Genomic DNA, 27521 nt, shown 5'->3' with positions numbered 1-27521 from the left:
TCTTCAGTGAAATCATAAATATATAACTATTAAATTAAAACGTATTAATCAATTTATGTAGATATTAGTATTTGTAAATATCAATTTTATGCAGAATGATTATTGATGAAAGTAGGTGAGTAATGACAATGGAAAAGATGTTCACCCAAAACTCAAACCTGAAAGAATTTTATCCACTATACGTTTTATCTAGAGAGCAGTGAGCACGGATGTTTGAATATATTTGTCTTTTTGTTAGTAAAGGCTATAGGAAAGTATAGTTTGTCTTTATTTAGAAAATATGGATGTTTTGCTCGTTAATTTTCCTGTTGGATCAGTATATTAGTATATCTGATATATTATATATTATATCAGTATTGACCGTGAGTTTTTGGTGCCCATACCGGCCACCCCTCAGTGTTCATTCATTATTGCCTGGCCATCCTTATAAAAAATTTTCTGGCTACGCTTCTGCTAATAAAAGACGAGAAAGGTCAAAAAGTTGAACACGCGGCACAAAATACCTAAATAAAAGTATCAACATATAATAATGATGTAAAAGTGTTATATGAGCATTTAACAAAGCAGCTCTTTTGAACATTAGTCACAAAATGAAGTAGGACTAAAGAATTTAAGATTACATTTTTGATTTCTTGTGGGACACAAAAAATTCCAACTTTTACATAGATACTCTGAAGGCAACATTTGCACAAACTCACAAACCGGTTGGTTATTTACGAATGGTCGATTACGCAAGAGTTAAAAAAATTATGTAGTACAAATAATAATAAATAAAATAATAAAAATAATCAATATTGATTATACTGGAGCGGGGGTGCCTAATGCGACGTTCAAGACATCGCGGTTCGGAGTTCGATTAGTCAGGTCTGGGGCAGTGACAGTCATGGAGGAGCTGTGCAGCGGGTTTGTTCAAATCCACAAATAACCATAGCTCGCTCAATTATCGGCAAAAATGGCATCTGTTCTGGTGAGTCTACTTATTTAAATGTGTCTTGCCTCCTTTAGGAGTAGTTAGAACAAACACCGACAAGTGTCGCCAGAGGAGGACAGGAAGTTTGATTGCTCAGCCTGAGCTAAGAGGATTTACAGAAACATCTGACCACTTTCTAGTGCACATATTCGCATTTAATTTGGCCAGAAGTAGTTAATCTATTTTAAAAACGTTCAATAGTTATTCCTATACAAACCAGCACAGAGTTATGAGTTATAAATGTTTAACACAGGAAGCGGGAACAGCAGATGGAGGCGGTTTATATTTAGTAAGACAGTGACGAGTTGAACTGAGCTGCAGATGTTAAGATCAATGAAAGTTGTTTTATTTATACGTTTTACATTAAACAGTCTAATGTGATGCAACATGATAAAAACTATTAATGTTATTGACCTGGTGGTAATGAGTTGTGACAATTAAAAACAAAAACAGAAAAGGTTTAATCCTAAGAGAACCAATCACAGCATGATGCAACCACCACCGTGTTTCTATGGTGATGAACATGTAATGTTGTAGAATCCTTTCCACCTCAATACTAAATCCAGATTTAATTGCACAAACTTGCACTAATGGAGGACAAACCATTCTGTCTTTCTGCTTTTTTTACACCTGGGATGGATGTCAGCTTAAAAAAATTTGACGTGTGCATGATTGAAATTGAAATTGATGTGTGTAAGAGGAAAAAGATCTTCAGTAAATAATTTTTTCTGTCTTTTAAATTTGTCTTTGCAGGAGGATCCAACTCTGGAGAGACACTTCAAGGGACACAAAGACGCCGTCACCTGTGCAGACTTTAATCCAAACCAAAAGCAGCTGGGTAATTCCTAACACTCTGTAAACGCTTGTATCTTCACTATATTAAAGTTCACTGACTGCAGCCATGACCTCTGGGATGTAAAATACCTTTGCATACGTATATGAGGAGGTTGATGCTCAAACTGAATTGCTGCTCAGTGAAACAAATTATATTAAAGTACATTATCCGATAGAACATTATAACTGCTTTATTCTTTGGTCTTTCTGGGTCAAAAGGACAGAATATGAAAAAGAAGATAAACAGACTAGAATAGAACTTTATTGATCTCACAATGGAGAAATTCACTTGTGGCAGTGGCTTTTATAAAAAAACAGAAGGAAGGAGGAAAAGGTGCATATAGTATATATACATATAGTCAGAGATGGCAAAAGTACTCACTTTCTGTACTTGAGTAAAAGTACAGATACTTGTGTTAAAAAATACTCTGGTAAAAGTGGAAGTACTGATTAAACTTCTTTACTCAAGTAAAAGTAACAAAGTACAGGCTTGTAAATTTACTTAAAGTATAAAAGTAAAAGTAGAAACCACTTTTTTCATGCCTACATTTTAAATGGATGTCTGCCAATAGGACTAGATCTCCGTTGTGTTAATTTTCAATCATCTGGTCGTCCATACTACTATGCTAACGCCACCGCCACCAAGCTGCAATGATTTGCTGTGAATGAATACCGCCGAATCTGTCGATTCATCTTGTAGTGGTGCGTCAAATGCAACATAGATTCCCATCCAATTAGATTGAATTTGGTATTGATGACGTGAAAAATAATAACGGTAACTCAATTCAATTCAATTCAATTCAGTTTATTTATATAGCGCCAAATTCACAACACATGTCATCTCAAGGCACTTTACAGTTCAACCAGATCATACAGTCAAATTGATACAAAGTTTTCTATCTAAGGAAAACCAGTTGATTGCATTGACTCATTGACTCAAATACAATCCCCCACACTAAGCATGCTTGTAGCGACAGTGGAGAGGAAAAACTCCCTTTTAACAGGAAGAAACCTCCAGCAGAACCAGGCTCAGTGTGAGCGGCCATCTGCTGAGGCCGACTGGGGTTCAAGGAGACAGAAACAGAGATACAAAAAGCAGCTGTAAAAGGCGGCCCCGTCCAGGAAACACACAGCCAGGCAGACGAGCTCCAAGGCAGCTCCCATGCCAGAGGACGAAGAGAGCACATCCACTCAGTCACGGCCAGAGAAACAGGACCACACTGGAAAACAGGCCGATCTCCAACATCTATAAACAAGGGTGTTGATGGAAGCAGCACAGCTGATGTTTCTTTCCAGGATGACGTCACAGCCAAACAGGAACAGACGAGGCAAAGCTACTCTGAGGAAAAGCAGAGAGAGCAGAAGGTTAGAGATTGAACTAACAGATTCTGCAGAATAGGAGAACAGAGAGAGAATGAAGCAGAATGATGAAATGGGGGTCCCTATGTCCTCCAAAAGTCTAAGCCTATAGCAGCATAACTATAGAGATAGCTCAGGATAACCTGAGCCACCCTAACTATAAGCTTTATCAAAAAGGAAAGTTTTAAGCCTAGCCTTAAAAGTAGACAGGGTGTCTGCCTCACGGACTAAAACTGGTAGTTGGTTCCACAGGAGAGGAGCCTGATAACTAAAAGATCTGCCTCCCATTCTACTTTTAGAAATTCTAGGAACCACTAGTAAACCTGCAGATTGAGAGCGAAGTGCTCTGTTAGGAACATAAGGAACAATCAGATCTCTGATATAAGATGGTGCTTGGCCATTTAAGGCTTTATATGTGAGAAGGAGGATTTTAAATTCTATTCTTGATTTAACAGGAAGCCAATGAAGAGAAGCCAGGATAGGCGAGATATGATCTCTCTTTTTAATTTTCATCAGAACCCTGGCTGCAGCATTTTGGATCAGCTGAAGGCTTTTAACTACAGTTTGTGGACTTCCTGATAGTAAAGAATTACAATAGTCCAGCCTTGAAGTAACAAATGCATGGACTAGTTTCTCAGCATCACCCCTGGACAGGATATTTCTAATTTTTGCAATGTTCCTCAGATGAAAGAAGGAAATTCTAGAAACCTCTTTGATATGGGATTTAAATGACAGGTCCTGATCAAAAATAACACCAAGATTTTTTACTTTATTATCTGAAATCAGTTTAATCCCATCCAAATGAAGTGACTGGCTAATCAGTTTCTTTTTCAGAGACTCTGGTCCAAAGACTATAACTTCTGTTTTATCTGCATTCAGAAGCAGAAAGTTAAGAGTCATCCAGGTTTTTATGTCTTCAAGACATGCCTGTAATCTATGTAATGGGTTAGCTTCATCTGGATTTATAGACAGATATAGCTGGGTATCATCAGCATAACAGTGGAAATTAATCCCATGCTGTCTAATAATTCTACCAATTGGGAGCATGTATAAAGTAAAGAGAATTGGTCCTAGCACTGATCCCTGTGGTACTCCACAGGTAACCTTTGAGCGTGTTGAAGATCTATCATTAACATGAACAAACTGAATTCGATCAGATAGATAAGATTTAAACCAGTCTAGTGCTGTTCCTTTAATTCCAACAAAATATTCAAGTCTTTCTAAAAGAATATTATGGTCAACTGTATCAAATGCAGCACTAAGATCCAACAGGACGAGCACAGATACAAGTCCATTATCTGAGGCCATGAGAATATCATTAGTGACTTTCACCAGAGCTGTTTCAGTGCTATGATGAGCTCTAAAGCCAGACTGAAACTCTTCAAAAAGTTCATTATGGTGTAAGTGATCGCAAACTTGTTTGGCAACTACTTTCTCAAGAATTTTGGATAAGAAAGGAAGATTGGATATAGGTCTATAATTGACCAAGTCATCTGGGTCAAGAGACGGTTTCTTAAGCAGAGGTTTAATTACAGCAACCTTAAAAGCTTTAGGTACATATCCCTGTAACAGAGATAGATTAATCACATCTAAAATGGAGGAGGAGATCAAAGGGAATACCTCCTTAAATAACCTGGTTGGAACTGGATCTAACATACAAGTTGAAGGCTTAGATGAAGACAATAATTTTGCTAATTCAGAGAGTTCAACTGGATCAAAGCAGTCTAAACCCGGTTCAGATTCCATGACTACCTCAGGTACAATCGCGGATAGAGGAGTGCTTATGATCTTATTTTTAATAAGATCAATCTTATTTATAAAGAATCCCATAAAATCATTGCTGCTAAGAGCAGGTGGAATGGACGGTTCAACAGAGCTATGGCTCTGGGTGAGTTTGGCAACTGTATTAAAAAGAAATCTAGGATTATTCTTATTCTCCTCTATTAATGAGGAGAAGTATGCTGCTCTTGCTTTACAAAGGGTCCTCTTATACAGCAGTAAACCATTTTTCCAGACTAGGAAGGACTCTCGCAGGCCTGTGGAGCGATATTTTCTCTCCAGTTTCCTAGCATTTTGCTTCAAAGTACGCAGCTCTGCATTAAACCAAGGAGCAAGCTTTCTATTTTTAACGGTTTTCATTTTCAAAGGAGCTGCGTTGTCTAAGGCAATACGCAGAGAACTAGCAACCCCATCAACAAAATCATCAACCTGTGAAGGGGAATAAGCTAAGCTTTTGCACTCTGCAGCACTGCTCAGTGACACAGAGGAGAGAGAAAGTGAAGCAGATTCTTTAAAATTTTTAACTGCACTATCTGATAAAGATCTACTAAAATTGAACCTTCTTTTGGGGGAGGAGAACTCTGTTAAAGCAATCCCGAAGGTCACTAGAAAGTGGTCAGAGAGGACAGGGTTGCTCTATTGAAATGATCCAAAACTAAAGTAACGAGCCAATTTTTAAAAATGTAAGGAGTAGAAAGTACAGATATTTGTGTAAAAATGTAAGGAGTAGAAGTAAAAAGTCGCCATAAAAATAAGTAGTAAAGTAAAGTAAAAATATCAGAAAAATCTACTTGAGTACAGTAACGGAATATTTGTACTTCGTTACTTCCCATCTCTGCATATAGTGCATCCAGATACACTATATTGCCAAAAGTATTTGCTCACCTGCCTTGACTCACATATGAGCTTAAGTGACATCCCGTTCCTAATCCATAGGGTTCAATATGACGTCGGTCCACCCTTTGCAGCTAGAACAGCTTCAACTCTTCTGGGAAGGCTGTCCACAAGGTTTAGGAGTGTGTTTATGGGAATTTTTGACCATTCTTCCAGAAGCGCATTTGTGAGGTCGCACACTGATGTTGGACGAGAAGGCCTGGCTCTCAGTCTCCGCTCTAATTCATCCCAAAGGTGTTCTATCGGGTTGAGGTCAGGACTCTGTGCAGGCCAGTCAAGTTCATCCACACCAGACTCTGTCATCCATGTCTTTATGGACCTTGCTTTGTGCACTGGTGCACAGTCATGTTGGAAGAGGAAGGGGCCAGCTCCAAACTGTTCCCACAAAGTTGGGAGCATGGAATTGTCCAAAATGTCTTGGTATGCTGAAGCATTCAGAGTTCCTTTCACTGGAACTAAGGGGCCAAGCCCAGCTCCTGAAAAACAACCCCACACCATAATCCCCCCTCCACCAAACTTTACACTTGGCACAATGCAGTCAGACAAGTACCGTTCTCCTGGCAACCGCCAAACCCAGACCCGTCCATCAGATTGCCAGATGGAGAAGCGCGATTCGTCACTCCAGAGAACGCGTCTCCACTGCTCTAGAGTCCAGTGGCGGCGTGCTTTACACCACCGCATCCGACGCTTTGCATTGCACTTGGTGATGTATGGCTTGGATGCAGCTGCTCGACCATGGAAACCCATTCCATGAAGCTCTCTGCGCACTGTTCTTGAGCTAATCTGAAGGCCACATGAAGTTTGGAGGTCTGTAGTGATTGACTCTGCAGAAAGTTGGCGACCTCTTCGCACTATGCGCGTCAGCATCCGCTGACCCCGCTCCGTCAGTTTACGTGGCCTACCACTTCGTGGCTGAGTTGCTGTCGTTCCCAAACACTTCCATTTTCTTATAATACAGCTGACAGTTGACTGTGGAATATTTAGGAGCGAGGAAATTTCACGACTGGATTTGTTGCACAGGTGGCATCCTATCACAGTTCCACGCTGGAATTCACTGAGCTCCTGAGAGCGACCCATTCTTTCACAAATGTTTGTAAAAACAGTCTGCATGCCTAGGTGCTTGAATTTATACACCTGTGGCCATGGAAGTGATTGGAACACCTGATTCCAATAATTTGGATGGGTGAGCAAATACTTTTGGCAATATAGTGTATATACAGTGGATGGTAGAAAACAAAGGAGAGATTTAAATCTGTTTTTCTGTTTTCTGTGTTTAAAACCTACATGTTAAAAATTATTTAATAAAAATCCACAATTTCCTTTTTTCCTTCAGATATCCATACCAAAAACAAAATGTATGGTCATTGATTTGGTTTGTAATTAGGGATGCATGATATAATCGGCCCCCTATCAGTATTGGCCTGTATCGGCCTTAAAACTGAATATCGGACATCGGCCACCCCACCGATATTTAACCCGATACTTGATCAGCTTCTGAGTTTCTAAAGTCTAAAAAAAATAAAAAATACTACTTCTTCTTCTTCCTCAAAAACTTCTTTTTTTACAGACTAAAAAACTTCTAAAGACGAGGGAAAAAATATTGATACATTAAAATATCACAATATCTTCATATGCTGATATATTGCCATTTAAAAACACCATATCAATCTCTTTTACTAATGAAATATTGCTATACATTGGGGCAAAAAAGTATTTAGTCAGCCACCAATAGTGCAAGTTCTCCCACTTAAAAAGATGAGAGAGGCCGGTAATTTTCATCATAGATATTCCTCAACTATGAGAGACAAAATGAGAAAAAAAAATCCAGAAAATCACATTGTCTGATTTTTAAAGAATTTATTTGCAAAATATGGTGGAAAATAAGTATTTGGTCAATAACAAAAGTTCATCTCAATACTTTGTTATATACGCTTTGTTGGCAATGACAGAGATCAAATGTTTTCTGTAAGTCTTCACAAGGTTTTCACACACTGTTGCTGGTATTTTGGCCCATTCCTCCATGCAGATCTCCTCTAGAGCAGTGATGTTCTGGGGATGTCGCTGGGCAACACGGACTTTCAACTCCCTCCAAAGATTTTCTATGGGGTTGAGATCTGGAGACTGGCTAGGCCACTCCAGGACCTTGAAATGCTTCTTACGAAGCCACTCCTTCGTTACCCGGGCGGTGTGTTTGGGATCATTGTCATGCTGAAAGACCCAGCCACGTTTCATCTTCAATGCCCTTGCTGATGGAAGGAGGTTTTCACTCAAAATTTGACGATACATGGCCCCATTCATTCTTTCCTTCACACGGATCAGTCGTCCTGGTCCCTTAGCAGAAAAACAGCCCCAAAGCATGATGTTTCCACCCCCATGCTTCGCTGCAGGTATGGTGTTCTTTGGATGCAACTCAGCATTCTCTCTCCTCCAAACACGACGAGTAGAGTTTTTACCAAAAAGTTCTATTTTGGTTTCATCTGACCATATGATATTCTCCCAGTCATCGTCTGGATCTTCCAAATGCTCTCTAGCAAACTTGAGACGGGCCTTGACATGTACTGGCTTAAGCAGGGGGACACGTCTGGCACTGCAGGATTTGAGTCCCTGGCGGCGTAGTGTGTTACTGATGGTAGCCTTTGTTACTTTGGTCCCAGCTCTCTGCAGGTCATTCACTAGGTCCCCCCGTGTGGTTCTGGGATTTTTACTCACCGTTCTTGTGATCATTTTGACCCCAGTGGGTGAGATCTTGCGTGGAGCCCCAGATCGAGGAAGATTATCAGTGGTCTTGTATGTTTTCCATTTTGTAATAATTGATCCCACAGTTGATTTCTTCACACCAAGCTGTTTACCTATTGCAGATTCAGACTTCCCAGCCTGGTGCAGGTCTATAATTTTGTTTCGGGTGTCCTTTGACAGCTCTCTAGTTTTAGCCATGGTGGAGTTTAGAGTGTGACTGTTTGAGGTTGTGGACAGGTGTCTTTTATACTGATAACGGGTTCAAACAGGTGCCATTAATGAAGGTAACGAGTGGAGGAGAGGGGAGCCTCTTACAGAAGAAGTTACAGGTCTGTGAGAGCCAGAAATCTTGCTTGTTTGTAACTGACCAAATACTTATTTTCCACCATATTTTGCAAATAAATTCTTTAAAAATCAGACAATATGATTTTCTGGATTTTTTTTTTTCTCATTTTGTCTCTCATAGTTGAGTATATAATGAAAATTACCGGCCTCTCTCATCTTTTTGAGTGGGAGAACTTGCACTATTGGTGGCTGACTAAATACTTTTTTGCCCCACTGTATGTCATCGTTATGCTACGAAATCCCCCGAAAATCCACGAAATTTTGCCATATTTTTATATATGGATATATTGACGCAGTATCGATCTATTTTACAAACAAAATCTCACAAGAATTTGCAAAATATCACGAGAGTTTGTAACAGAACGATGAAATTTCACGAGATTTTGAAAGTAAAATAGATCGATACCGCGTTTTTAAAAATCTATTTGATATCAGCATATGAAAATATATTTTAGTATATTATTTTTCAAAGTGTCAGAAATGGATAACAAAACTGCTATTTTCAATGACTACTCATTTTTGTCCAGCTTTAACATCGGTATCGATATCGGTTATCGGCTACATGAGTTTTAAAATATCGGCATATCGGATATCGGCCAAAATCCCAATATCGTGCATCCCTATTTGTATTGGTAGCTTGTTTCTTCAGGATTCTTAAAAAAAAAAATAAAACGGTCTGTCTGGTGCCAGTAACCATGATGTTTCATACTCAGCTCTTTGGCCTTTTCTGTTGTGGGAGATGGTTTTTGGACACTTAAAAAAACAAAATCAAGATTATTGAAATACCTGTGGGCCGCCAGTTAAAAAGGCACATCTGTACATTTATGCTAAATGATTCACTACTTTTATCAGCCAATAGTTACAGAAATGTCCATATTTTCACCTCAGTATGGTTCACCTTGTAGCTTTGTTTTTTGTTTTAAATCCTAGTTTATCTCACTGTTCTCAGATTAGAGCATTGCATGCAGTAAAAAAAAGAAAAAAAAAAAGAGTGTAATGTTGGTGGTACTGTATTGAAAGGTAATAATCTCCAATTTACCTCGTCTTTACCGATACCCCGTGTCAATGACATCTTTTCAAGGCTTTCTGAAAAAGTCTTTTTCTGATCACATTTTCTTCCTGTTGTGCTTCTAGCTACGGGATCAGTAGATAAGACGCTGATGATCTGGAATCTGGCTCCAAAGGGAAGAGCCTTTCGATTTGTCGGGCACCAGGATGCCATCACAGGGCTGCAGTTCTCTCAGTCTGGTGGTCTGGTGGCATCTTCCTCCAAAGATAGAACGGTTCGATTGTGGACGCCTTCCATGTGAGCACCTGTATAAATGCTGAACTCTTATATAGTATTCGTTTGTAATTGTCTTATATAGTCAAAAAACACTCAAGGTGGACCATAAAGCAGCTTTGATTTGAACTGTTTGTTCATGTTTTTGCCACAGAAAAGGAGAGTCTACAGTTTTCAAAGCTCATACCGCCGCAGTCCGCAGCGTTGCTTTCTCCAACGACGGCCACAGACTGGTCACTGCATCTGATGACAAGTCTGTCAAAGTTTGGAGTGTCCAGCGGCACTGTTTCATCTACTCCCTCAACCAGCACACTAACTGGGTCCGCTGTGCCAGGTACCCAGCTGCCCTCTATGCACTATGACATCCTTTTGTCTCTGACTGCACCTTGCAAAAGTATTTATATATTTTAACCTTTTTTTATGTTATAATCTTAAACTTTAATGTATTTGAATGATAAATTGATTCATCTCATGTAATGCGAAAAGGGGGGAAAACATGCATGATCCCGGGTCTTTATTAGAAAGGGGCGAGTACTCAGAATAAAGCAAAAAAGCGAAAAACATCTTTAAATATTAACAGAATTTATTCCAGTCAAGTATAATAAAACCATTTTTAGTAAACACACAATACAGAGAAATAATTTACTTCTGGCCCAAACCACCACAGTTAACAGAGGCTGCACACAGAGAGCTAAAACAGGAACTTGATCACCCCTGCATGAAGCTGGGTCATAAATATACAATGGGCGGTAACTTAAAACACAAGTTAACCTTTTAGATGATTTTAACCTTCAACAAACTACAGTCAAAATGTTTAGCTAACACAAAAACACATTTAAAGGAAAAAGGCAGCAAATGAGAAAAGACAAAAATAGAGCAGCAAAGAGGAAACACGCCCTGCAAACATAAAACCTGCTGCAAATGTATCCACATACCCCAAATATTTGTTAAAAACTGCCAAATCACACAAAAACCCGCCCAAATAAAGTATTGTTATATTTACTGTGTGAACATGAACACACTTCAGTACAAATTAAGTCAACACTACATGTTAAAACACTAAATTCCAACAAAACCTGCCTCTGGAGTTGTTCTCCATAAAGAACTCTGACCCAGCCATCGCAGTGATGTCAGATCCAGATCCATGTAGGCAACTCCCATTTTGACATTTAGAAGGCAAACTATGATCTGTGCCTACACACAAATATGCTAAGCTAATGTAAACGTTTTAATTAGTTTTATAGATCACAAATTAACATGTTAAACTTTCTCTTTCCTTTGTTTGTTCAGGTTTTCTCCAGATGGGAGGCTCATAGCGTCCTGTGGAGACGACCGCTCTGTCCGTCTTTGGGACACGTCCTCCAGACTCTGCATCAACTGCTTCACTGACTGCAGCGGGTAATTCTGTCACCTTCACATGCTTTTATAACTGTGAACAATTTTAGGCAACTGCACTGCTTTTGTTTCTCCTAAAGATTAAATACGGTTCTTTAAACCTCCCCAACTTGCAGCCATGATCGGTTTCCTTTATGCATCTCTTGGACTGGTGTCTTTTCTCATTTCCCCGTTAAAAAATAAGTCACTCTGCTGCGTCACATCCACGTTCACAGTCTGCGGCCAAACCGAGGCAGCGCAGCACTGCTTCCTGGTTCTGGAACTAAATTCTTTATCCCTCAAACATAAAAACAAATTCACAGTAGAATTTATTCAGTTGATTTAGTTTCTTTTAGTTTTAGCCTGTCGGCTAAGCATCCGTCAGTCAAATATGTCAGCCTGCTAATTTTGTAACCTCACACTAGCCAGTCCTCTTTGCAATATCCTCTCACTTTCTCTTCTTAAAGGGGAAATAAGCTTCTTTTTAGATAGTTTGAAGGATCAGAGGGAAACTTAAGCTAATTATCTCTCCTGGGCAGGGGATTATTCATTAGCTCTTATGGAGTAACTGATCTCTAGTACTGTAGCCAATGTCCGTCTCCTTTTCCAGGAAGGCATCTTTAGTTTCTGTGGGCGAAACGGGGAAGAAATGATGTCCCTTTAAACCAAAACTTCCTTTGATAGTTAAGCTTTTGGAGGTTGAATAACAGACTCTAGACAATAACAATCAAATCTCGCTTTACTTTCTTTTGTTAGTGTAATTTACCAAAACTCCAAACAATTTTCTGTTTCCAAAATAATTTTAGAAATGAAAAATTCCCTCAGAACCAGCCACCCACCGAAGTATTAAATAAGTAATTTTTAGAAAAGGAATATCCCCGCCTTTGTTTTGCAGCTGCAGGATTTGTAGCTGGTCTGAGTATGTCACCTCTGTTATGTCCACAGCATGTTTTCACCAACCTGCAGATTCATATAAGGTCTCTTAGAATTGCAGCAAGTTTCTTTTTCTATGCTTTTTTTTTCTCATCATCTAAAGTAAACCCCAGGTCTTTACTTTAAGATGTTCTGAGGTAAATCTTCTTAAAACCATTGAATGTTCAAATGTTTCTTCCAGCTCTGCAACTTTTGTTGATTTCAACTCCAGCGGCACCTGCATTGCCTCCTCAGGAGCTGACAGTTCCCTTAAGATCTGGGATTTACGGACCAACAAGCTGATTCAGCACTATCAAGGTACGGCGATAAGCCTCAATGATTCCCAGTGAAGCAAGTATTCCTGCATGGTTGGTGTTTTGCAGAGGTGTATATACAATAACTGCATAAACATCACATTAGCTTGTGGGTCTTTAAAAGCTATGTAACACTATTACTCCCACTACTGCTGATATGTGCTGATGTTTCATTTTTCTTTTCGTGAGGCTTATTCCTGAAACCCGTATATCTTTCTCTTTCTCCTTTTTTCATGATTCTAATATTACACAATGAACACAAAAGTTGCACAAATCTCACTTGAAGCAAAATTATTTTCCAACAAATCACATTAAACAGTAGAGATACATAGTTGTTTTATTTTGCTTCTCTCAAACAATCCAAAATCCAGTTAGTTATGATAAAATATATGTGTTCTGATAGTCTAAAGGAGGGGCATATTCATTTTTTCCCAATACATTTCTTCCATGTCACACTGACTGCATATAGAGAGGGTCTAATTAGACAGGGTGGGCAGATCTGCACAGATTTTATTAACTGTCTCAGTCCCACACACAAATTAAAACAATTTCCCAAATTTGACCTGGACAGATTATGGAAAGTAATAAAAAAAGGAAAAAGAAAATGGAAAAAAAACCACACCTGTCTATCTATAAAACAAAGCCCCACTTCATGAGTCGGTGCAGCATATCTTAAACCAGAACAGATAAAGACTCTTTATAGACCTAAATTAAAAACATAATGAGATCTACGTCTAAAGAAAAGAAAAACGGCAATAAACAACGTGGGACTGTTTATATGCTGACTGAGGCAGTGAGATGTGATTCTCAGAGAGAGATCTGTAAGGTGAGAGAGAGATGCCATGCTTACTTGCTCTGTCTGATGCTCAAAGAGGATCACTATTTCACTAATTCCATTTTCTGTCCTCTTGATTTTTTTTTTTTTTCCTTTTCGAGGAGCGTGATAAACTGCGTTTTCTGTCCCTCGTTGTTTTTGTGAGGCTCAAAGAGAATCTCTGCTTTATCCTTTTATCCTTTCATGGGTGAAGTATTCTTTGGTCAACTCTTCTGACTTGAAAAAGCATTATATAAGTACAGGCTATTTACCATTTAAAAAAATGTTTCATTGACTGTTTTTGCAAACACTCTTTCTCTTGCGATTAAAATATTTTATTTTGTATTTTCCCCCAAAGCAGATGTGTTTTACTTTAACCGTGTCTCTCTTCCTGTCAGACCCATATAATTGCAGTTGAATAGCTGCATAGTCAGACTAATAGACCTGGGGTCTATCTCAGTCTGACCTACGGAAGCCCCCTTCTGTAAAATCTTGTCCAGTGTGATCATCCTCATTGTCTTTCAATGAGCGCTAAACGCCATAAACTCGTCCGACACGATTTTCTGTTGGATCGGACGCAAAATCAGTTTCAGAGTGTCCTGGCCTTAACTATTACCCAGATACTTTGCAAAGGTCTGCGCGTTTTTGCCAGGAGTATAAAGTCTTGCCCTTTTTCTTTTTGCAGCTGCAATTAAGTCCATATGAATATTTGAAATCTTGTGCAGATTTTTAGAGCCTTAATCCTTTTGTTGGCTGGTTGAAATAAAGATCAGTCAGAGCTACCGTTTCAGATTAACTCTATTTTTACCTGTAATATCAGGGTTCCTGCGGGTCCTCAAAAAGTCTTAAAAGGCATTAAATTCTTCAAAAGAAAATTAAGGCCTTAATTGGTATTAAAATGTCTTAAATCAGTCTTTCGTAGGTCTTAATTTTTAAAACATCATAAATAGGATTATTTTTATTATGATTTATTTTTGTAATATAAATAAAACATTAAAATTGACCTTTTTTTTATAAAAAAAAAATCAAACATACTAAGAAAACGATACAAAGAAAAATAACTGCACTGGTTATGTTGTGGCTTTAAAACTGATTTGTTTTGTTCCCTGCTAAAAAAAGGTTTGTGAATTCGGTTAAATAATTGTTAAAATATATCTGTCATTTGTGTGTTTTTAGCTTTCTTCCTGTATGGGAAGCTTTTCAAAATTTGAAACATTAGTGCAGTGGTTTATCTTAAAATAAACCTTTGGGTTAAGTTGTCGCAAGCAGGTTTTTCTTGTGTTTCTTGTTAAATTGGTCTTAAATTTCTATTTCAAGTGGCATTAAAAAGTCTTAAAAAGTCTTGAATTTAACTTGCCTTATGCTGTAGGAACCCTGTATATGGTGCGTTGCGCCATGGTTTCTCAATTAACTCAGCTATTGACTGCAGCGTCTGCTATTTTAAGCGACAACACTGATTGGTTGAATCTGTCTGAGATTAGTGGCTTTAAGCAAAAATGAAGCATCTTTTTTATTATTTTTCTTGGTGCAGGAATACGGTACAAAATCAGTGTTACACGTTTCTTATTTTCAAAATCATAATATGACATATTTCACCACAATTAGATTCATTATCTCATCAGTATTCATCTTTCACACAGAAACGGGAATCGGAAATATAGTTGAAACCAACCACAGGAGGCCACATCAGGATTTTACTGTGCTATGCACTATGCATGAGAAAAAAGTTTTTCTAAAAGAAAAACAATACAGCTTTTGTCCACCTAGGGGAGCCAACATCAACCAAAACGGAAAGTTCTTTAGTACTGCTTTCAAAATATTATATATCTAATCTAATCTGATAAATGCAGTGGCTCGGGGGGAAACTCAGGTGGAATCAGAGAGAAAAGCACTCAACAGCTGTCAAAAACACAAAATCTGAGTTGAAAAAACAGCCGTGACCCCATACCCGAATTTTAGCAAAGACGTTTTTTGCAGTATGTATTTGGCATTTAAAAGGAAAATGTGACACATCCTCATAACCTTTCCCTGCCACAGAAGAATGAACTACATCAGGGAGAGATACTGCAATATGGGACCAAACATAATTTAGCTTTCACATCACTAAAAAAACTTTGAAGCTAGTGGACCACTTTAAACATTTTTTTTAGACAGGTTCCCTGATAATATTGGTAAGGTATAATTCTGGGAATAATTTAATGTTGAAATAAAAGAATGAAAAATCATGACTCCTGTCTAATAAAGTTTTTCACATTAGATTATTTTCATGAAGCACTTGGGATTCATTCCCCAGTATCCATTTTAAAGACAAAAAACTTAGAGGTTAAAAACACTGTTCTATAGAGGGACTGAATGGCAGGATAAAAATCTAATATAGATCTATTAACTGTGAGCTCTGCACATGTCACCACATTGGCTTCCACTGCTCATTTTTAGGTAAATTGTTCATTTAAATATTATGGAGTTTTCACACAAGAAGTGGTAAGGGATTATGTGTTCTAATAAATCCACTATCTTTTGCTGTATCAATGAATCTATAATCAATCTCATGGTTTCTTGAAGAGAACTGCAGACTTGCATTAACTTTGATTTCTTACACCTGGCTTCATGTACCTGCACAGATGTACCTGGAGCGGATGAAGCCAGGATGCACCGATCACTCTAGGATTAGTCTGGCTTTATCCATTATCCTGGGATTTCTGAATTCATCTTTGGTGAAGTAGGGCCCTGGCTGCCATTTTGGTGAGGGCTAAACTCCAGTGGATCATGGAAAGTTAGACCAAAAACAAAAGAGAGAATATTTAATTGTTTTTAAACAAAAACAAGAATTAAGTGGATACAATAAAAAATGAACCAAATTAAAAACTCAAAAAATAGAAAAAAAATGTATTTAACCTAATTAATAAACTTATTGCAAATCAAGATGTTTGTGTGTGACTAGATAAATAAGTATATACAAGGCATAAGAAATACCCACTTTCAGATTTCATGGTTTTAGCTATCATAAATGGGTCAGATTCCATGATTATTAAAATAAAAGTTAATGGCAGCAAAGCAACACATTTAAATGAAATGTACCATAAATATCCAGCTTCCTTAGAGATAAATATCTATCTGTATTTCAACCTTTATGAGATGCATTCCACATCTTATTTTTTCAGCAGACTATCTCATAAAATTGGTTTTAGTACAACATAGATTAGTATGATGTTCATGGACTCTTTATAAGAACATTTGTCTTCAATATTTTACATCTGCACAGTATTTTTCCCTACAGTGATGCTATTTATGGTGTTTTTCGCATATATGTATTTTTCTGTTAATGTGTTTTACTCTAAGCATTTTTTTCAATCTGTTTTACTCAATTTTCAGTCCACACTGCAACTATCAACAGTTTCTCCTTCCATCCGTCGAGTAATTACTTAATCAGTGGCTCCAGTGATAGGACGGTTAAGATCCTGGACCTGCTGGAGGGCCGCCTCATCTACACGCTGCATGGACACAAGGTAGTCCGTCCTTCCTTCCTTCCTTCCTTCCTTCCTTCCTTCCTTCCTTCCTTCCTTCCTTCCTTCCTTCCTTCCTTCCTTCCTTCCTTCCTTCCTTCCTTCCTTCCTTCCTTCCTTCCTTCCTTCCTTCCTTTGATTGAAACTCAGGAATTGTGATGCATTATCGCTTTCTTTCTGTGTAGTTTAACAGTGGAGTTCAGCACTGGACTTCTGTGTGACAATGTCCAGGACTGAAGTTTCATATATTTAACCTTACTTGCAGTTGTTTCCATACTTTTTTTTTTTTTTTTTTTTTTTTTACTTTTATACATTTTAAATAAAAAATACATATATGTTTTAAATTGCTTATCGCAAATTTGTTTATCAATTGGGTGTTGTACTTTGATGAGGCCATTTAAAAAGATGAAGTAACTTGCTGTATGTTTAAGGTCTTTGACCTAAATGGAAGGTGAAGTTCAGGTCATTTGGTGCCTCTAACATTTTCTTCCTGAATGACTGTCCTGTATTTAGCTTCTTTTTTATGATGAAGAGAAGCAAGCCCACAGACTCATACTGTCACCACTGTACTCCAATGCATAATTAAATCAGGAGAAAAAGCAACAAATGTTAGTCTGGAGCTGTAAAAAAGCCCTTCATATGGTCAACTGTGGTTACACTCCCTGTGGATTCTGCTGCAGGTGCTGCTGAGGAAGACAAACTGTATTTATTAACCTTCTTAGTGTGCTTTTTTACTCCTAAATGCTGAGCTTTTTGGGTAGTTTTCCTGTACTCTCAGTCTTATGAATAAAAGCTATTAACTGTCTCAAGTCTTAATTGTCACTCCTACTCCTCCAAATATTTAAGAAATCTGTAGAGATGTCTGAAGTGGGTGGGAGTTGCCACTAGAGGAAGGTATTGAGGCAAGAGAGATGTACATGGATTGATAGAATGCTCTAACAGGAAATGGAACAGGAACTGCATTTCCATTACAGTTTCTGAAAAAAAAAAACCCACCTGAAAACAATAGTTAGGATAAAAATAACTGCTGGCCATGTGTTATTTAAACACAGTCGCAAAATTAACTCATGGTCGTGCATTAACAGATTGTGGATTTATGATAATGAAGTCATGGCCATGTGTTAAAAATGCATGGAAAAGAAATAAATAACTTGTGGCCAGTCAGCACTAATGCATGAAATTATAGAATGGTTGTGTTTGTCCAAAATGAACTCCTCTAAGTCCTCTTATGGATTTTTATTTTACAATAGTCCTGCATGGGACTGCTAAATCGTCTCCAATCGCTCCAATTCCAAAGTTAACGCTCATAAATGAGCCTCATTATTAAAAAGGATAAACATGTCAGTTCCCCCTGCAGTGTTCTTGGCAATGCACATCAACAGCTCTAGAAAAACCTCATAAGAGAATTGGAACTTTTAAGCCACATTGTGGTTTTCAATATGTTTAGCAGATTTGATTGTATTTGGTAAAGTCAATGGATTTAGAAGAGACATCATCCAAAATTCATATTACAGGACCAGTTTCTGTCATAATCCGCTCTGAGAGTCACACTTAAGAATTTGAAAAAGAGTTTGATAAATACAGCCTCTGAACTTTTACAGCTGGATGCTGATCATCAACCAATAAGAGAGGCTGATCCAGGAACGGTCTGAGAGACAGACCCTAAGTATTAGAAATGATTTCTGCTGCAGAGCTGTCAGTATAAAACAATGAAAAATAAATATATATATATATATATATATGAAGGGGTTAAACTGCACTGGTTTTACCTTAAATGCCAGTAGGATATATATTTATGTACAAGGGGAAGATGGTGCTCTGATCATTATTACTCCACAATTTTTTTTTTTTTATAATAATAGCCAAATTTAGATTCTGGTTCTTTCAGTTTTTACCAGAAATCTAAAAAAACACTTTATATTCACTTTCAGCCGCTGCAAAAGTGCGATCCACTTCTAACAACAACAGAACATTTAATATCATAATCCTGATGAACTGACTCAACAGATGCCGCACTGAAGTGGACTTTCTTTTTTCTTAAATAGTGGAAAAAATGCTTTTTTTTTTCTTTACAACTTATCAAAGCATATAAAGCCAAGCCATGGAAGGAGTGCCTTGCATCTGCAGTGTCTGATGCCTATTTGATCCTCTAAATGTGTTTGGTGAGAATGCTAAAATTGGGCATTGTTTGAATTTAAATGGCTCCGTTTTTTCATTTCACTTCAAAGAATCATAAAAGATTCCATGTTGCAAATTAGCTGTTCAACAAGAGTTCTGTCTAATTGAAATGGTCAAAACTTCGAAATGAAACTTAGTTCCTTGAACATCTAACTTTGTGTGAACAAGGTGATAAATTATCACAAGAGTTTTTATACTTTTCTTGTTTGAGTCAATTATTATTCTATTTATCTGTCAGCGGCTGGCTAACTGAAGTGTTAATCAAGTTTCAAATAATTAATTGTCTTGATTTTCAGGGTGCTGTAATAACGGCTGCGTTTTCAAGGGTTGGAGATCTGTTTGCATCAGGTGGAGCTGATTGCCAGGTGCATTATGACTTTCTTTCTGTATAGTTTAACAGTGGAGTTCAGCACTGGACTTCTGTATGACGCAGTCCAGGACTGAAGTTTTATATTTTTAACCTTACTTGCAGTTGTTTCCATACTTTTCTTTTTTTTTTCTTTTTTTTTTAAACTTTTATACATTTGAAAAAAAAAAAAAAATACATATATGTTTTAAATTTGCTTCCTGTGGATTCTGCTGCAGGTGCTGCTCTGGAAGACAAACTTTGACAGTAAACCTTATCAGGACCTGCTGCAACATCATAGCCGGAGATCAACCCCTAATCCGCCACCCCACCTGTCGGACATCCACCCCAGAACACCTCACCTCCACCACCCACAGCCCACCCCCATCCAGGTCTCTACTACTTCAACCCCCGCATTAAAATAATAATTAATAGTTAATAATTCTGATGTTTAAACAAAAACTACATCTGTGACTTTTTTCTTTCTTTCTTTTATCTTGTAATTAATGTAATAATTTACTTGGTTTCAGTTTTAAGATTTTTTGCAGTTTAAATCTCCTGTAATTGTAGCAAGTTTCTTTTCGTAGTCATATTATTATAATATTTTTTTCCTTTTCGTTCCAGATAAATCCCACTGTGACCGACACCAGGTCCTCTGATCCACATGTTGTCGAGCTGGGCCAAGCTCTACATGAAGACAAGGTAAGGTGACTACAGAAAATAAAAACAATGGGGAAAACTCTTAGTTTGTAACCATAGGGGAATGAAAATGAAGCAAAGAATGTCAAACATAAGTGTTTACCAAGACAGCCACTAGGTGGCAGTGCATACCAGTGTTGAGTGATGCTGTTACAGCAGTTCATTCACCCTCTGAGATGCTCTGCCACACTAAGATGCATGTCTATTCACTATTTTAGTCATTATCATATTTTGCATCTCAGGATTGATTGAAAAATGCATTTTACAATTTAAGTTTTGTAACCTAAATTTAAAGGAGGCATTATTTTCAGGTTTCCAGTCTATAGCAATTTCCTTCTTTTCATTCATATAAGGGTTGAAATGAAAAAATCCAAATTTTTTCTCCATAGTGACAGCTAATCGGATGGGGGCAGGTCACTGGCCCCAACTTTGAATTTCAGAGCCATTTTCTCACGGTTTTGTGAGGTATAAACTGCTGGATGTGACTCAGTCTTATCCGCTTACTCTACGAATGTTGATCCGGGATAATGGCTGGAAACAAGGAGGATATGGTTCAGTCATAATGTACAGCTTTAATGAGCATTATTATAACACTGTAGTTTCCTAGAGCTAAAGGATGGAGAGTTTAGTGGAATTTGTTAGTAAGAAGTTTTATCCACTCTGGGGTTAAAGTTTACTTAAGGCTAGAAGATTAATAATTGCAGATTTATCTCTCTTTTCTTTTTCATTCTGATCATCGCATCCAGTTTTAGTTTTTTATTAAATTGTCAGGATGTAAGTAGTAAGTTTTCTCTTGTATCAAGAGTGTCTTTCCATAACATTGAAGCTCTAAATTCTTTTCCGTAAGCTAAATTTGAAAAGAATAGACATTGACCCTTGCTTTATAAATGCAGCTGTGCTAAATAATGACTGAATAAACACAAATGTTGTTTTTTTGACCTAATCGATTATATATTGAGCAAAAAAGGAGCGTGTTTAGTTACTGAGTAAAAGAATAAATAGAATAGCTCATGTGACACATGTAATCCCCTTGTGAACAGAGATGTCAAACCATCACTGAAAGACACAGGATGTCAGACTTTATATGCCATTAGGTCTCAATGAGGTGGAAGATAGGGCATCCTGTAGTTTGGCAGAAATCCTTGTCAGTAGACTCAAAATACAGGCAGATCTGTGACAGACCTTCTGGCAAATATTGACAAAACCATGGAGGTTTTACTCCATCTTATAGTTCTGCTTCTAGCCGTGTGAAATGTTTTTTTCAGAGCTTGTTTCGGTCATATTCATTTGACTCATATGTGATGTTTATGGATGGCAATAGAAAATGATATTTTGGTTGCTCTACTCTTTTTTGATCATGTAAACAAACTTTAACATGTTCTGCTAACGCCTGTCGCAATGCTAGCGAGAGCGGCTAACCTCCTTCATTTAAGCTCTCTAGGTGGCCATTGCTCTTGGAAATGTTGCCCACTGTTTTCAGAACTTGCTCATCTCTATGGCTCTGGTAACTTATGGAGCTCATTGAGTGTTACAGTTACAAACAGAACAGCCTAGAGGGAATCTGCATCCTCGCCCCCATTAAGCAGCTTAAAATAATCCTGCAGAGGATTCTCCACTATGATTATTTCTCTTAGAATAGCAGTATTATCATTATCTGATGCTGCTTAAAGATTAACTTGACCTGAACGATTTCCCCAAAATTTCAAATATATTATTTATTCTTTATTTTTTTTTCATTTTTAACAGAAATGCTAATCCACACTTTTATAGTTGTTTTACTCCAGGGTTTCATTCTCTCCATGACCTTAAAAGCTTGGTTATTGAGTTCAATTTCACATGATTTAACCATTACTTGTGCGTGGGAAAGTGCTTGCTTCTACTTTAATGCATAGATCTGCACATGGGCTGCAAGCTCAGAGCACATCTTAAAAATGGAAATGTAAAAAAATAAGAATAATAGAGGCAATCCAGAAATTCTGTGAAAATGTTTTGAGTAAACAAAATTTGAAGAAATTCCATCCATCCATCCATCCATCCATCCATCCATCCATCCATCCATCCATCCATCCATCCATCCATCCATCCATCCATCCATCCATCCATCCATCCATCCATCCATCCATCCATCCATCCGTAGTCCTTCATGCTTAAAAAATAAAAATTAAAAATTAACAAAGTTACTTTTAAAAAACACTTTCAAAGTGTCATTTCTGGATTAGATTTTTTTCAAATGAAAAAAAAAATGTTTTTTATTTTTTATTACCATTTGCTAAACATGTTCTTTACATGCAGCAAATATGGAACATGACATGACAAAAATGTGGTGCCTCTGTAATTTGAAGATGAACAGGATTTTGTATAATTGTGACTCTATTGTAATTGCTATTAATTGCCCAGCCTTGGGATGAACTATGCTGCATCGATACAACACTGATACAAGGTCAGTCTAAGGATTTGGTATCGGTCTATTATTTTTTAGTAACTCCAGTTAGCTTTAGAGTTGGGTTATGAGTCTGACTAATTGGAATTATTGTTAGCATTGGCCAATTTTCTTCTCTTTTTTTTCAAATTTGGTATCAGTTCCATTAAAACTGAGCCAATATTGTCTGTTTTTACCTCCACCATATAGTTAGAACGGATGGATTAGATTAAACTGATAATCCCTTGCTTTAAATAAAAGGAAATGCAACATTTTGTCAGCATAGCAGTGCTCCGAGAGTCTCTCTGTTTTCATGGGCTCGAATGGTTCTCTTCTTATCCAGGTTTTAGAACAAATCCTGACATTTACAGTGATGTTGGTTTGTTCACTCAGGAGTAGTGTGTTGCTCTGTATCTAATTGTAACTTGTTTCCTGCAATTACATCCTGTGGGGGAGTAAAGTGGTGAATGCACCGAGCCAAGTGGAAGTCATTTATGACGAGGACGACCAAGTCGGATATGTGGTTTTACTTCAAGCCTCCATTAAGGACGCAGCCGTAAATCAGCTGCTCGGGATTTGGACAGCTGTGAGGTTAAAAAGAACTCAGTGCTGTGTATGAAGAAGAGAAAGAAGTTAAACGCTTTAAAGGAGCTTGTTTGTTACAGACTGCTTAAAGGAGCCCTCTTTTGTATGACGACTTAACGAGTTTCTATGCTTGTAGCTCAGTCTGGTTGCATACATTGCAAAAGAGAGTTTAAAAACAAGTAAAAAACACAACATCTGACGGACAAGGTACTAAAAACAGGTGAAATTATGTGTCCTAGCAGTTATATAATTTCACTTGAATTTGCACTTAGAAAAAGACAGTAACTATTAAAAGAAGATAAATGATCTAATACCTCTGTGTAAATCTTTCCCTCTTGGTAAGAGCCAAACAATTTGCAGTGACTCAAGGCTTTCAAGACTCAAGATTAAAATTAGAAGGTGTATTATATTTCTTTATTTTGTTTTACTTTTTGTTGTTGTTCCCTTAATATTTGCCATAACAGGATCATGTGGCCAGAGGTAAAATATTGCTCAAGATGAATTATGAGAAAAGTCTAAAAACAATCAGGTTTTTAAGAGGGTTACGGCATGGTCGCTCAGAATACAATATAAGCATTGGATTTAATAAACCTCAGAATCTGACTGATATAATGCATGAAAAAGTACTGCCAGCTATGGCAGTGATTGAAAATTGAATTTTCTTTTTTTTTTTGCTGATCACACCCGGTGGAAAACTTCTTTTCAGGCTCAGTAAGGACTAAAGAAACACTATAAATACAAATGCTTGGCTTATATTGCTTTATTTTAACATCAAAATATGGTTGTTGGTATATATGTGATCTGACCCCTTTAAATTGATCCATGTTTGGTTCTAACAATAGATTTTATTTGAGAAGTGTTTATTTTTTATGGTAATACAATAAAATACAGTAAAACCACTGTAAGCTGTTTAGTTTTGATACATTTGAATAAAATATTGTCATATAGATGTCACCTTGAACACCAGGGTTTCCTAACCCAGATAGAGAGCAATGCTACAAAGAGCTCCAGTTTCTAACTGAGGGTGTTTATGATTAGCATTAGGATCAAAACATTTTCTCTGATATATTAGAACAATTTGTTATAACTGAAAGTTTATTTTAAACTATTGTTCATAATCTTCCAATTTGATTTTAATTTCAGGTTAGCTTCTGCTAACCGTATTAGCTCTAATTCAGTAATCAAAAGATCACAAGCACGTCACATTTGTTCCAACTAGGGTTGCCAACGGTCCCTTGAAAAATTTAATCATTCCGTATTTAGAAATGGAAGTATCTGTCCCGTATTTAGTGGAATAGGAACGCACTTTGTCCCGTTTTACTGTGAGAGTAAAAAGTAAAAAGCTAAAGGAAAATGAACAACAAGAGCACGTTGGATACAAAACTTACGGTAAACTTGTTACCGGGCCCTATCCTACGTTGTGACCAATGAGCTAACAACATATATGTAACGATCCAGATTACCCTCATCCCATTGGTCGAGCCGAGTGTTGCTCACTGAGAAGATAGCCAGAGAGAACAGCGCAGTATGGGGGACGAACGGAGTAATTTAAATGCTGATGCGGCAGGAAAAGGAATCCTGGCAGGCCAAAGGAACAGCAGAGAGGTGGATGGAGGTTCATCAGATAGCTGATCCTCCCAACATCCAAGCTGCTGTGTCCTTTGTCCTTGGCATCCCATCTTCCACTGGTTTTGTGGAGAAGATTTTCTCCTTAATGAAGAACAAACTGATTTGAGGAACAAATGTTTCACTGAATTAATTAAAGTTGAACTCATTGTCAGCCTCAATTATGAATTGTCTTGCTCAGAGTTTTACTCTGCAGCACTCAAAAACAAAAAACTCCTCACTGCTGCAAGAGCTCAGAGGCTATCGCCACATAATGTGGCATTGAGCTAATGATTCTTTTTCTGTTTTACAACTGCTGCCTACAGTCATTGCATTTAAGGCACAAATATGTTTACAAGTTTGCACAAGTTTGCTGTTGCACCAAAAATGTGCACTATTTATTTATTGTTTTATATTTATTTTTAGATTTTGAAGTTAAGCAGGATAGGCTTATGTTTAAGATACTTATGTATAAAGTTTGTTATTTTATATTAAAGTGAATTGCTGGATAATAATTTGTTTTCCATGTGTTCATGTCACTCACAAATATGCATCTAATTCAATGCAGATTTGAGTCAAGAATTAAAAAAATCATTTCACAGACAAAAGGGTACTAAAAAAAAATCACCACACCAGGAGGGGTAAAGGCAATAGGGTCAGCCGGCATGCACATGAGGTGTCTGTAAGCGTGGCATTGTCCACATTTCTACCAGTCCAACTCAATACGATAAAATACGTTAGCCTTCCTGTGTTTACTCTGTAGGTTTCAGTCCTGTATGACCTAACGCCGCATCAACCCAGCATGCATTGCACAGGTGAAAAAAGGTGACCTCCTTTAATGAAAAATATAACAAAGTCAAAAATTTGAAGCATTTATGAGTTTTCACGTCATACAAATGACAGATTTTAAGTTAAGAGAAACATTACAACATATTCAGGCCAACATGCTCAATTAGCCTGGATCCCTTTAAAGTCCAAACACCACATTTAAATCGGGTAAACATTTTTGATTTACTACTGTATGTGTGAAATGCATGTACTGTCTGGTTCCTTCTAGTTCAGGAGATAAAAGATAAGAGATAAGTCTTGTTTTGTTTCAATTGCTGGTTTATATCTTTTATTGCTTTTAGTTGCATTTTTATTAAAGTAGTATCTTGTTTTAGGAATCTCCCTAACTTGGTATGATCTGTATGGCCTAGGAAAGAGAGAGATCAGAGATGATGCTGGGGATCAAAGATCCACGTGTCCGTTCCTCGGCCCCCAGGGGCCTCTATCAGGGAGCGGAGGTTCTAATAATAGTGGTGCTGGAGCAGTGCCTGCCCCTTTAGCTCACTGTGTCAACCACACTTACTGCACATGCATCACTTTTACCGTAGCTAAAAATAGCAGGAAAACTGATGGTCCTTTAAAGGCACTTTGGTCTACCTTTGAATTTCTCAGTGAACTGGCAATTTTGTAGTGTTTACCCTGAGAAGACTGTATTAAAGTCAGCGGGGCGGGGAGTTTTTGAATAAGTGTCCTAATGTAAGAAAATATGATTTATCTGTTTAAAGTTTAACTGAACACCATGATACCCTGGCTGGTTGTCCTGATCTAGGTTAGAAGGTGGCTTTTCAAAGTGTGTGTGTCTGTGTGCGCTCCTGTCATGGCGTCAGGGAGAGGACCATTTATTTGATATATCCATAAAACCGAGGACTGTTTGTACCAAAGTGACATTGATTGACATTTTGTTGGTCCTCAATTCTGTCTGCTAAAGGTTATATCTAAGACTAGGATGTGGACTGAGTTTAGGCTTAGGTTCAGGTCAGGTCTCAGTATATCTTTAGATTTTCCTTCTAGAAATGTGTATTACAAAATTAAAAAAAGGACATTTGATTTTTTTTTGTTTTAAAATACAAACATTTAAACAAACTGTGTTTCTCTCTTCCTGTGTCAGAAAGGGAGTTAAAATTGAAAGAAATTTGAGTTTTATAAAGAAAGATGTAGAAAGGGATATAGAAACATATTTTACAGAAGCACCAAATTTGACAGGGTGCAGATATCACAGCTAGGCTTAGTGGAAGATAATCAGATCATTTTGTAAGATGATCAGGGTTGAGTTTATCTTAATTGTGATATCTGTAGGGAGATTCATAAGAATATGACGTGCCGGGCTATTCTGGATCTTGTTGAAAAAATTAATGATGTTTTTGATCAGGGTGAGTGTGGAATTTGTGATTCCTGCACCTATCCAAGGCATTTGATACTGTTGCCTTTGATATAGTAATAGGGAAGATGCATCATGGTCTTTGAGGAACAGCACACACCTTGTGCAGTCAATAATATATGTTAGTATTGATAACCATTCTTCACAAAGCAAGGAAATCAAATATGGAGTCCCTCAAGGTTCAATAAGGGGCCCACTGTTTTTTGTTATCTGTATTAATGACTTGGTAAACCACCTGGAATACCTCAAAAAGTCAAGTTTGCTGACATTAGTAATTTTTTCCTGTCACATAATACCATTAGACCTACTGTGCCTCTGTAACACTAAATTAAAAAAAATACATATTTGGACTCCTATGAATTTTCAT

At 37.4% G+C, this 27521-nt stretch overlaps 1 protein-coding gene across 1 annotated transcript in view; it reads left to right on the top strand.

The window, feature by feature from the left end:
• The first annotated feature begins 847 nt into the window (after positions 1-847).
• The window catches only part of poc1b (POC1 centriolar protein B), an 83933-nt gene continuing 57259 nt past the window's right edge, over positions 848-27521 (top strand). The window contains exons 1-10 of the mRNA XM_038280463.1: positions 848-967; positions 1724-1808; positions 10052-10223; positions 10354-10533; positions 11490-11597; positions 12688-12803; positions 16986-17119; positions 19591-19659; positions 19880-20032; positions 20265-20342. Of these exons, the coding sequence (XP_038136391.1) occupies positions 953-967; positions 1724-1808; positions 10052-10223; positions 10354-10533; positions 11490-11597; positions 12688-12803; positions 16986-17119; positions 19591-19659; positions 19880-20032; positions 20265-20342 (1110 nt within the window). The 5' untranslated portion in view covers positions 848-952. The remainder of the gene's footprint in view (positions 968-1723; positions 1809-10051; positions 10224-10353; positions 10534-11489; positions 11598-12687; positions 12804-16985; positions 17120-19590; positions 19660-19879; positions 20033-20264; positions 20343-27521) is intronic.

The sequence above is a fragment of the Cyprinodon tularosa genome, unplaced genomic scaffold (genome assembly GCF_016077235.1).
Source record: "Cyprinodon tularosa strain WSP-4 unplaced genomic scaffold, ASM1607723v1 ctg160, whole genome shotgun sequence".
Lineage (NCBI taxonomy): Eukaryota > Metazoa > Chordata > Actinopteri > Cyprinodontiformes > Cyprinodontidae > Cyprinodon > Cyprinodon tularosa.
This window is presented reverse-complemented; position numbering and strand designations above follow the sequence as displayed.